Source organism: Manacus vitellinus, unplaced genomic scaffold, assembly GCF_001715985.3.
Source record: "Manacus vitellinus isolate BGI_N305 unplaced genomic scaffold, ASM171598v3 scaffold_7_pilon, whole genome shotgun sequence".
NCBI lineage: Eukaryota > Metazoa > Chordata > Aves > Passeriformes > Pipridae > Manacus > Manacus vitellinus.
Window position 1 is genome coordinate 2,803,783 of NW_021940813.1, and position 12,853 is coordinate 2,816,635.

The window sequence follows — 12,853 nt, forward strand, 5'->3', positions numbered from 1 at the left end:
AGGAGAGGACACGTCTATGCGCTGCTGCAGCAGCTCATCGTGCTGCTCTCCAGTGCCTTCCGAGATCAGAACAAATTCAGCTTGTAAGATGAAGGCTTGTGCAGTGTAAAAACCTCGGTTACTTTTGTCCAACGTTCAGAAAAAAAAAGAAAAAAAGAAAAGACCGGGGGAAAACTGTTACACAGACAGGGCAGAACAAAGCTGCTTGAGGACAGAGGGAACAAAGGCCACGTATACAACATAGGCTGAATAGCAGCACTATGCTCTGAAAAATCTCTTGTTCTGACTAGCCCGAAGAAAAAAAAAATATTTTCAAGCAGAACAATCCTACAAGCTGTATTTTCACCAGCCAAAAGAAGGCTGCATTTGAATTTACTGATCAGCATCTCACACTGCGGTTTTCACAAAGCTATCTCAATGCTCACCGCTGCCTGCACGTTTCATACATTATTTCTGCAACATCAGAATTTAGCTATTCCTGCGTGAGGAGCCTGAAAGGCTGCCAGCAGCAACAAAATGCCACAGGGAAACGGGGGGACTGGAAGTCTGCCGGCGCTGCCGCATCCCCGGCATGGCCACGGAGCTGATCCGCCCCGAGCTGGGGTCGTCTCAGGACTCTGCCTCCAACCCCCACAGCCACCCAGGTTGCACGGAAAGCTCAGTCCTTGCCGGGAATCTGTGCCTACCCAGTTATTGCTGTATGCCCTGAATGCCAACCTCAGAGTTACACCTAATAAACCTGCACCAGCCCGGAGCGAGACACCTCTCTCTCACCAGGAGAAGGTCCATGAATGAAGTGCACTGGCAAAAATACTCCTTAGAACTTGAATGTTCAGCTTCTGAATCAACTTTATTTATCTTCTCATGGTTTGTTCTTCCCCACCTCCCAAATGACCAAAGATGTCACACAGCACATTAACTCAACTTTGGCACTTACTCCTCTTAGTAGTGATGACAATTAGCCAAAACCCCAAGCAAAACTGGGTAAGAGTGAACAAAAGAAAACAGTCTGTAGGTCAGACAATGTGATACCAACACCCACTGTCAAACCCAGTCACACTCCTAACTCTCCTGCAGTTTGATTACACTGCCATGCTACATTAAAAAACTTGGTTTTACTTCTTGTCTATGCCTCTCCCCTCCACACACATGCAAACTACAAAGACTTAGAGAGCAATTTCATTCTCAAATGCTGCTTTCCATCCACTCACATTTTAATTAAAATCATCCTCTGACTCATTTCATCTTGCTTTCCACAGGATTTTATGTGAAACGCTTGAAATCTTGGATATCCACCTTGCAAGAGCTAAAGCCCTTTTCTTTGTTTTTTACATTAAAAAAAAAGCAGCTGTTTCTGGTAGAATCACAGGCATAAAATGAGACATAAGAAACTAAAACTTCTCATAACTGCACGTATTCGGACTAGTTAATTTTTCTTTAATAACTAGAAATAAATACAGAAGATTTCAATGTCCAATGTTTATGCTTAAAAATTACTAATCTAAGCACACATGAAAGATAACTAGGTGGTGAAACAGCATTTGAAGGCCTGAAATCACGAATTTTCTTCACTTTAATACATACTTGTTTACTTATTACCCAGAAAAAGAACACAAAACATGAATGAAATGTCTACAACAGCTACATAGTTGGCACACAATAGCTGCATAGCTAAAAATATCTTTCATAAAGATATATATATACAGGAGAAATATTTCAATAAGTGATGGAAAAGTGTCTGACTGATTATAAATAAGTATTTCAAGCTGTTCATCTGTATATCAGCATTTAACTTCTTTATATTTCATGCATATGCATACATTTCATGCACATTTTCCCAATAAATTTTAGTTCTTTTGCAGCCTTTTTCTTATCCTAATATAAGCAGCATGTCTTAACATTACTAACAAATGAGAATCTTTAGAAGAATAATTAAAAAATTAAAATTATATTTAAATTGATGATTTACGGGCAAGATGAAAGCATAAGCCTGAAGCAAACTACTGGAATAACCGTTTTGTGTATAAAAAAGGAAGAAAAAATTTCGTAAAAGAAAGGCAGAATCAGTACTTCTACTAAAAGGCAGATAATTGAAAACATGAGACATTTAGTTCTCATTCTTCTAAGGGTTTTGTTACTGGGTACATGGTGCACCTGTAATACATGAAAACCAAATAAAATTCCTAAGGCAAAACATTTCTTGGTTTGCCACAAAATAACCTGCTCGTGTTCAGCATTCCTACTGACCACCTATTAAAAAAAACCCCACAAAGCAAACAAAATCCAACAAAAAACCCCAAACAAGCCTCCACCAAAAATCTCCAACCTGTCCCAGAACCAAACCCGCTCCCCTGCACCACTCCCTCAGTGTTATCATTCCAATAAATACGAAAAAACTAAGATTTCTTTTTTCCCTTGAGTATGAATTCTACGTTCTCCTCTCAGGTATCACGGTGCCACCACAGCTACCACCACTAAACATAATATTCCTGGTGCCATTTGTAAGAAATGGTGAACAGGAAGGGGCACCAGGACAGGTAGCAAACCGTGAAAAGGCTGGGACTGTGAGGTAAATCTTAACAGCATGTTGTTGACACAGTAATCAATTAAAAAAAAAAAAATCCACCCCCCAACTCATTGCCAGCTGATTTTGGAATTAATTGTACTTTTCTGATGAATGGGGCAAATTCAGCTTTCATGTATCACCTCTGAAGGTAACGCTGCCCCAACTGTCAGGTTACACAAGGACTGTTTTCTTTTCAATCAGAAGGGACACCAGTTTTTTTCCTTAATGTAAGCCCAAAGGCCAAGTAATTTTCAACAGCACTGGTGTTCTTGCCAGAGTTTATGGCAATGGGATAATGGAGCAGTCAAGGGTTCTCACAGTAGTTTGCAAGTCTTAACTGCAGCAATGTTAAAAACATGCAAAAGCAGTAATTGATTTTGAAAAAACACTGGGAGTTGATTTTATGCTTGTTAAACAGCACTCTAGCAATTATCTTGATCATCAACATCTTAAAATAGTAAAAATTAATTTTGTGCTTAAATTGCTTACATAAAATACAGATGATTTATCTTAATGCTCTAAAATTGAGAAAAACACGGAATATATGACCTTCAGACTGCCATCTTCTCCCTTTGCCTGAAGACTCTTACTGACAATGACTCTTACTGACAATGACTCATTTGTTGGCAATGGTTTATTCTTAGCAATTACAGACTTAACATGAATGTTTAAATACCATCAAAAACATTATGATATTTCAAAGTACATTAATGCAACGTTGGTACAATCTGTGATATCCAGAGCAATCACAAGCGAATACCAGATGAAAAGTTACTTCCACTTTCTGCCTCAGTGTAAATGGGGAGCTCAAAGTGGGCAAAGAGCCCCAGGAAAGGGTCTGTGCTCAAGGCCAGTGCTGCCAGGCTGGACCCTAAACCCCATAACTGTCCTCTAAAATCCTGGATCCTTTTAAAAAGATCCATAAAACAAAAAAAGGCACAACAAGACAAATGTGTCTTTTCATTGCTTTGGGTTACTTATCTTTCTTTTGTGAAAAGATGAGATACTCATTCTCAGAGAACGAGGTAGACATAGTGTGAAAACATCCTTTCACACTCTTTCATCATGTCCCTTCCTCATTTTGTTCTCCCCAAGCTTGTGCATAACCACTGCACCAGCACTTTGCTTCATTCTCTTCACTAAGGAAGTATTTTCTGACTTGCCTCTCACATTCTTGTCACTCAGAGCTCTGGCTCAAGGTGTTTTTTATAAATCTCAGTCAGACTGGCTTTTAAAGAAGCTACTGCCCCACTTGCTCTACTCGTAGTCTACTCCTCAACTGACACATTCTGATGTATAAACTGATACGTTTCAATCAGCAACAATCTGTTTTCAAAGCAGATCAGTCTCCCGGCTCTACCTTAAATCCACAGCTGAGCTGAACTGAAAACAGCTGAATCTGTTCAGGATCCAGTGGATTGCTCCACTTGGTCTTTTCTTTCTTGTTCCTCCCCGTTATTCTCTTCTAAGGATTGCAATCTCCACGGCAAAGGAAGCAAACCAGAAAGGAAGGTCTGCCCATCCCTCTGCCCCAGGGTAAGCTGTTTTGGTTGCTGCCATTTGTTTTTGTGATTCAACCACACGCCACATAAAAGCAATAGCATCGTGATGATTTTGCACTAAAAAAGATTATTTTTTTCTGTTTTCAAAATATTACTTCACTGTTTTTCCCATTTGTAGCTGGTGCTTTGAGAATTTGAAGTTTAGTATGCTCAAAATCCTTGTAATAAGGGACTGATTTATTTTGCAAAGTTGTGAACGTCAAACACAGTAAATTATTTAGATTGAATTATCATAGAATCTATTTAAATACTTGATTCACTGATAGAATTGCAAATTTTATGGCACAGCAGGAAAAGGTTATCTATTCCTTGATCAATTTCTATCAAAAATTAAAATGCAGAAGTTTCTTCTACTACTTGATTAAAACATGACTGCCTTCCTGAAAATTTAATCTCGTTTTGTCCCAACTTCTTTAAAAATAAAACCAAAAAGTACTTCAGCATTTCTTTTATTCCCTATCTATCATGACACACTAAATCTATCCCAAAGTTTAAGGCAGCAGAACCACCCAATCTCTCACATAATTCCTTTCTCAACACAGTGATCTACCTCTACCTCCCCGTGCTCTCTTTCACCATTCACTGCACATAATCTTTCCTACTCCTGGGCAGAATCATCCTCTCCAATCACAATTTCCAACTCTACCCATCTCTGCAGGTGAAATCTTGGACTCTGGATGAAAAAGGAAGCCTGATGAGAGAAATAGTTCCCACTATCACAAATACTGGAAGGAAAAACTGAGAATAGTCCTCTACTCTTTCAAATCATGGACAATGTGATTCTGACAGCCTTGCAAATATAACTTCCAGAAAAACAAGAAAGGGTGTCACAAGATTCTTGACAACAAAAAATTTAATGCTTTCAGTAGGTATTGGGAAAGATTAATATGCAGCAATATGTTTATAAATTACACTTAATTACAAAATTCTCAGCCTTGCAGGTTTATTTTCCCAGCATATGCAGCTCTGTTAAAAGAAACTTAATTTCTCTAAGACACACACAGCTAAATTCAGAGCCCAGGAAGGAAAAAAAATGGGCAAATTTGTTAAATGGAGGGAGATAAAGTGACAGATTACAATCAGAGACCAAAATAGAATGTCAGCAGTAAAAAGTCTGAAGGAGCACAGAAGAAACAAAGTGCTGTATTACCACAAATAATATCCAACTAATTAGCCAGAAAACGTTGCCTTAGAAGCTGACTCTCAAACCAGGAAACAAAAGAATGATTAAGTGCTAGAAAATAAAAAATGATATAAAAATATGAAAACATTATTTTGCATAAAAATTTTCTATTTTCCTAATTTTAAGAGCTTCCAGTTGACAATAGGGCAGACAGGGGAAAAAAATAGAAACAAAAAATTAAAAAAAAATCAAGTAATCCAAGCTGTGAATTCTTTCACTTTTTCCTTCCACTTCCTGTACATCCTCAGTCTCCCCATGCAGTTCACTTAATCTAACGAGAGCTCCACACTGAGTTTTTGATCTTCTGGAGTATCAGTGCTCATATGTAATATTGCTGGACTCTTCTGAGTATATGTAGCACCTCACACACCTCAAATCCAATCCTTATTCTGCTTAGAGACACTTCACACTAAAGCACTTCTCTTTCTATAGCAGGTGGTGTTTAACTGCTCTATCCTTATGCGTTCCTTGCAGTTTTAAGATGCAACACAACTTTTAAGAAATGTTAATTCAGTTTGGAGGGACTCAAAACCTACCTTTAAACTAGACTCATAGTCTGTGTTCACTTTGAACATAAGCCCAAGTCGCAAATGAATTTCCTTGGCTCGACAAAAGCTGGGATCAACATAAAGCGCCTCCTGAAATGCTTTAATTGCCCTGAAAGAAAAACACAGAATAAAAAATTATTTTTTTACTCAAGTATTACTTTATAATCAATGTTATTTGTAGGACTAACAGAAAGTGGATCAGAAAGCACTGCTGCAGAAGAACATATCAAAATAATGGTTTACAAGTAACGTTTTTGGTGCATGGCTTTTGATTCTTCAAAGATTGGGTAATTCTGTACTCCAGATATCCTGGTGTATTTGAAAGTCTAATTTTTTCTATTAGTTTAGAGAAAGTAATTTGCTGCATGAAATACAGTATCACATCTGATATTTCAGAAAGGATGACTCACCAATTAGTGCAACTTTAGAACAATAAACACAATACAGAGATCGTTCATGTCACTGCCAACAGCCAGGCTGCTTTTGCTTCCAATAGTGCAGCAGCAGCAGGAGAAGAGAAGGCCTAGGAGAGATCAGGCACATCTCCTCTCACTGCACCAACCTGATCCTTTTTCCTCTTTCTCCTCCCTTCCCTAGCACCAGTGCCATGCAGGGACTCAACTAACACCTACTGCTCCATTACTTCCGAGTCACTCAATTCCTTCCAGGAAAACATAGATACAAAAGCCTGCCACTTCCTCCCCCTGTAACTTGCTTTCACATTCCCATGAGAGGTGAAAATGCCTCTGATTCTACTTCAAATCCTCTCCCACATGCCCCTGTTAATGATGGTGCTGCACCAGACAAAACAAAAATGCCGTCTAGCAACTCTATCTTGGAGCAGAAACGACATGACTCTAAACAGGACTGTGTTGCCTCTCAGGACAACTGCATAAAACTGGGACAGCTGAAATGCAACTAAAAGTTAACAGAATTAAAGTCACAGAGGAATTGAGAAAGAAGCTAAGATTCATTGTTGCCTGAAATCCAATGACAGATTGAAAGAAAATACCTTCACATACACCACTGCTCACACAACAATTCTGAAATGGGAACCAGTCCCAGTTTAAGGTAGGTTTGAGCCCCCAGGCCGGGGAGCACAGTCCCATCTGCTGCCCCAGGGAAACTCAGAGATCAAGGCCAAGTAGGCAGGTGACAGGACAGTCTTTGGGGAGAGCTGTTCCCACAGGGACATGGGACAGGAATTGCCCACAGTGCCTAAAATCATACACTGCTTGGGAACACTGACTTAATCCCTCTCTCCAAGTGCAGTATTATTTATGAGGAAAAAAAGGTAAGCAGTTGCAATGGGAAGTTCAATTAATGTTTTTCATACTTTTTTATTTACAAAACACATAAATGATCATTTTTTAATCCATTAGCAAAAATGCTTCTGCTCTAAAATTCTTACAGGTTTTTTTCTCATTGACAGTAAACCAAAGGTACAGAACTTCCTCTAGACAATGCAACAACTGTTCCTACCTAAAGCATTATTTCACTTCTTTAAATAGAAGTTAAGAGCAGATGAGCTTAAAAAAGTATTACATTTCTATTGTGGAACTGAAGCTTCCTTTACTACAACCCTTCAGAGAGACTTTGCTTACCCAGTACCCTACTTTTCTGCCTACACAAGGAAAATGAGCAAGTGAAGAGCTAAAGGGACAAACCTGTACCAGGCTCAGCAGTCTCTCACATCTCATCTAAACCTCCCTGGAATCATATGGGTGGTGGTGAATCACACACCTCAGAATGTACACTGATTTCAAAACAAACAAGGATCCATGTCTCAGTACATTCATCATCATCATCATCACCTACAAGAACACTGCTCAAAATGGAAAGCCAAAGACTGATCACTAAATACCAGCACAGATTTTAAGCCAGGCTTTTGTTCTGCCAAAGGAAAGATTCTGTGATTATATATTTCCATTTCTTGTCTTAACTCTAATCTGGTACTTGGTATGTTAGCCACTGGTATTTAAAATCCATTATTTTTATCTTGTTCAAAAACAGTATCCTAAGTTCTAAAAAAAGAAGAAAACCACTGTCTTATCAAAGTCACAACAAAATTCAGGAATAAAGACGTTGCAGTTCTGTAACAGAGATTGTGACCACACTCACAGACACTTTGGGAACTTTGCATTCTTCCTTTTAGCTATCTTCCTTGGTCAGAAAAATAGTATTTCTGTATTTCTCCTATGTCATGTCTCAGTTGCAAAAACCACAGAAAGGTGGACTTCTAAAAAAGCTTAAGATAATCTGTAAGAGGCAAAAATATTCCTGTAGTCTCTTGCTTACAGAACAGGAAATATTATTCATTGCCACAGTTGAGCAATAGAGTCAAACAAAGCCACAAAAATAATAAAAGATTTTCAAGGACAGTTTTGAAATTTAGTTTGAATGTATGCTTTCATTCAAAAAAACCCCAAGAATGTTGCCTACCCGAGTCTTACAGAGGAGCACAGCACTTAAAAACCAGTAAATTGTAATCAGTGGACAACATAAAAAGGATGTGTCATATGCAGCAGAGAACCTGCTGGTTCACACCCCTCCAAGGTCTGTGTAAGGTTTATCTCTGTGCAGACTAAACTAACTAAAAATCAAGTTTTAGCCTCTACTAAACTCTAGTGTTAGTTCCATCTTGATTTTACAATTTGTAGTTTTTCCAGGATGAAAAGTATGAATAATAACAAACGGAAATTACTTCCACTACTTCTGTAAAAAGGGGCATCCTCAAAATTTCACCAATGAAGTGATCTGAAAGGGCATTTTCAATAATTTTTACCAGTGGTAGGGGCTCATGTCTAATTTGGTAACTATAGCCTCATTTCAAATAGTCAGTAGAATTTTTTAATGGGATAAAATACTCAACCTGTGAAAAGACATTTACTCATTAACTCTTACAGACAGACAAGCAATTTTACATCATAGCTGAATTAATATTGATGTAATTTCACCTACAGGAAACACTTAAAATAGCAACATGCTCACGAATACAGGACACATCAAGAACATCAGCTACAGTAAAAACCTCTGTTTTATTCTGGGATTGCCTGTTTTCCACTGCCATGCCCAGAGCTCCAGACTTGGTCCCTCACCACATCAACAGCAGAACATCTGCAGCATCACTGACACCCATTTCAGTTTAGAGTGGTCAGTAACACCCAACACAGACACACTGGGGCTTGGTACAGGTTGGCACAAGAAGGACATGGAAAGCAGGAGCAAGTGTTGTGGTAGTAAAGGGAAGCAGGAGAGAACATGGCCCAGTGTTGGAAGCTTCAGTCCTTCCCAGCCCATCTGTTTGATGGGTTGAGTGGGGCCTTCCAGATACAGCTGGAGTCACTTGAGTCTTGTACAGATCTTTGTTTTCTCGGAAACATCTCTAATCCCATTTCTGTTCTCTGTCCAAGCTTACATCCAGAAAGATACGGGTCTAGAGGATCCAAGGCATCCAAGTTACCCAGATGTTTTCCCTCAAAGCTCTTTCATGGTTTGAACAAAACCAGAGGAGCACATACAACCAAACAGCTGCATGATCTGTCACATACAAAGCAGAACTTGGCTTCAGAGTCCTCCTTCAGGGATGGTGGCACAGAGCCTTCCTCAAGTAGGTTGAGTGTCTCCACCACTAAGTAACTGCCCTTCATGCAGAGACAGAACTTTTAATTTTACTCCTTCAGCAGACTAAACAAACACAAGTCCATAGGAAAAATTACTGAACGAAGGGCTGGGTGCCCTCGTACTGCAGAAATAAATGAGAGTCGTCTAAATTCAGCAAGAGACGACTCTCCTTTTGTTCCCTGATGACACTGCCAACTGCGTGGTAAGACACAACGTTGGTTGAGTCTACGAGAACTGATTAAAATCAAATAAGGATTTTTCTCCAAGAATGAGAGCATTTCTACCAACAGGCAGGAAAGGCTATCTAGCACTCAGCAAAATGGGAAAACAGGACTGGAAAACAGGCACTACGAGGGATGAAAAGCACCTCTGGACCTTCATTTTACACAGCACCGCTACAGCAGTTTGGGAAAAATAAAAATGACATGAATCTTCATCTCTAAATCAAGACTTCCAGAATCAATACTGCAGCTATCTTCCCACCCACTAATCTATACAACAATGCTTACCATTATGAAAGTGAAGAAACCAGATGAATAATAATTAATAGATGATTATATTAAACATTTAGTGAACTCTCATAAGACTTTTACTGGATGCCTATGCTTGAATAGACTGTGAATAAAATCAGCTTTGTACTAAGCAAAAGAATGTAATAAAAGAGCAACAATTTAACTATTCAAAAGTTAACACTTTTGTACATTTCAAACAAAACCCATGAAAATCAGAATGAGCCTACAAAATAAAAGAACCTAACATTATTCTAATATGCCTCTTGATGCAGCTGGAGTGAAACTTTCTTTTTCTTATTCTTATCGTCTTTCAATTTTCTGACCACCTATTCTAAGCCTCATGTCATTTAATGAAAGTGATGTGAGCTATGATTGAGTAATTCCTGTTTGAAACTCATAATCATAGTTTGAACATACACAAAATGTACACACACAGCACTACTCAGGCACTGCAGTTTATGAAATACTTTTACAGTCTTTAGCTACAACTCCTCTGTCCACAGGGCTGCAACAGTTGAATGGTGAAATATTTTGAGCAGCAAAGTCTTAGAACAGCAGCTGAGAGTAGGCTTTTTTTCCTATCATTAGCAGAGTTTTCATCAATCCAATAAGTGGTTTGCTGTACAATCACAGAAAGACAACAAAAAGAAAGTTAACTTGATGTCAAGATCCAATTTTGAATCTGAGTTGGAGAGTCAGAAGCAGACATGGCAGTCCCAGACATCGTGATATCCAGATATGAACGATGATGACAGTGCTTCTGCTTTGGCAGGGATCACTGCAGATGGGTCAAGAACTTCCACTCATAGATGACCAATTTTCCTCAGGCAGTCTCCATCTTCAGCCATGATGGAGGTGAAAAAAAGGGTCTGGATCATCTCTTGCATCTTTAGCTTTTTTCAAGGTCAGTGCTGAAGGAGTGAGTTTTACACAATACTCAATTTTTACAGCTGATAAGGAAACCCTGGACTGAGGTGAGGAGCCTCAGGGCAATGAGCCTAAAATGGGGCAAGTAATGGTGACTGATCTCAGCTTCCTGCAAGGTGTTTCTAAGGAATCCTGTGTCTTTCTCACACACATTGTCCAGCAATTTGCAAGGTGACAGTCACTGAAAACACTGCAGGCTGGCCTTGGAGCACCACAGTTGGCACACTGGGATCCAGAGGCTGTTAAATCCATTCCAGGACACAACAGCAGAGCTTGGACCCCATCCTTCCATCTTGATGGAAGCCAGTGTAAACCAGAAGATGACAGACCAGTCAGACTCAGAATCCTCAGAAGTAAAGAAAAAATTTGGCATCCAAGTCACTACACTTGGATGCAGGTATTGCACAGGAATGAAGGGTAGCCTTGGATTAACTACTGAAATTCTTTTATGTTCAATCAAAAAGACAATTACAGAGGACATGAAATTATTCCAGTGATGTGAATATCTCAGCTAACCCTATTCTACTTGTTGTCTAACAATAGTGAAAATCAGACAACCACTTTACTTACTGCTTGATGGTAAATGGTGCAAAAGAAGGGAGTATCAAAATTTGAGACCCCTAAGACCTATTTTACTATACTCAATTCAATTTATGGAGCTATTCTCTTATGGTAAATCTTACTGTTATAATTGCATGGAATAGCTTTCTGTTGCAATGTTTGTATATATGCTGAGAACATTCAGTACTTGCACAAACAGTCAAACAAAATGACCAACATAAAATGCTGTATCAGCTAGGATTTGTACTTAAGATAATGCTGTAAAGCTGCATTAGGATATAAATGAGTGTACAATATTGAATTACAGTGAATTGCATATGCATCTTGGATCCAATCCAACACTTCATTTTATGAAAGCTGGAAAACTTAAGAAATAATGTCAAAAAATATGAACAAGAATTCTAAAGTTGATCTTATTCCCACTTGCTTTTTTTGTTATCCCTGTTTACATGAGACGTGAAAAAACCTCAAGCACTTCCTCACACCTTCCTTTTAGGAGGACTATGTACTTGCTTCTCATTAAAATCTCTGAATATCTAAAGTGGTGTCAATAAAAAAAAATGGATGAAGCATGATAGCTTAAACCACCTTAAACAGCCTAGAGGTCTCCTCTACCTGCCTGAAATATAAAGATCCGTGTCCTATGAGCATAAATAGATGGAAAAAATGCAACAGGAAATAAGTTTGACCAGCATTTCACTTTGAAGGAAGGAAGGATTCTCCTTAAAAAACTGTAAGAGACTTCTGAGGAGGATTAAGGTCTATCAAGAACATCCCCTGTAAATGACTTGCTCTCATCTCCATGTTTATTGTGATTTTGTCACACCTAAACACCCACAACCACACATCCCACTCTGCTCGCCCCAAAGAAAACACAGAAAAAGGGGGAGGAAAAGCACCTGAAGGGGTTAAAAATCAACATTGCACATAAAGGTGTAAGATTTTACCTACATTAGATTTTCTTCTTCTAAAAATTCTACCAAATACTTTAATGATACACAATTTTCTTAGTATCACACCATATGTAACTTTGTTGTACGAATGAAATGGCAAATATGATTATTCTACACAACCTTAACATAAGCTTTATGTGCAGTTATGCCAGTTAAGGCACCAGCTTATACTCATGTTCTCAACAACCTCACTTAAAGGCGTGGAAGAAAAATCTAAATTAATTCAAAACTCTAATTTATTAATACTTAGGCCTCACAACCACCTGACTTTGCTGCTCCATCCGCTGTAAGGTGCTAAATAGCACAATCTGCTAATGGCAAAAGCCTGTGTTGAACAGGTGGTTATATGAAAGATTAACTACTCTAAATCTAAGTGCTTTGTGTTATTTAATTTTATCTACCACTTTCACAGTGCAA

The 12,853-nt window shown here is 38.6% G+C and overlaps 1 protein-coding gene across 16 annotated transcripts in view; it reads right to left on the minus strand.

The window, feature by feature from the left end:
* KDM6A (lysine demethylase 6A) overlaps positions 1-12,853 on the minus strand; it is a 117,511-nt gene that overhangs the window by 62,436 nt on the left and 42,222 nt on the right. For all 16 annotated transcript variants that reach the window (XR_003212939.2, XR_003212937.2, XR_003212938.2 and 13 more), the window contains one exon: positions 5,848-5,968. Coding sequence is in view for 8 of the 16 variants with exons in the window: in XM_008922853.3 (XP_008921101.2) it covers positions 5,848-5,886 (39 nt within the window). In the remaining 8 variants the exon portion in view is untranslated. The remainder of the gene's footprint in view (positions 1-5,847; positions 5,969-12,853) is intronic.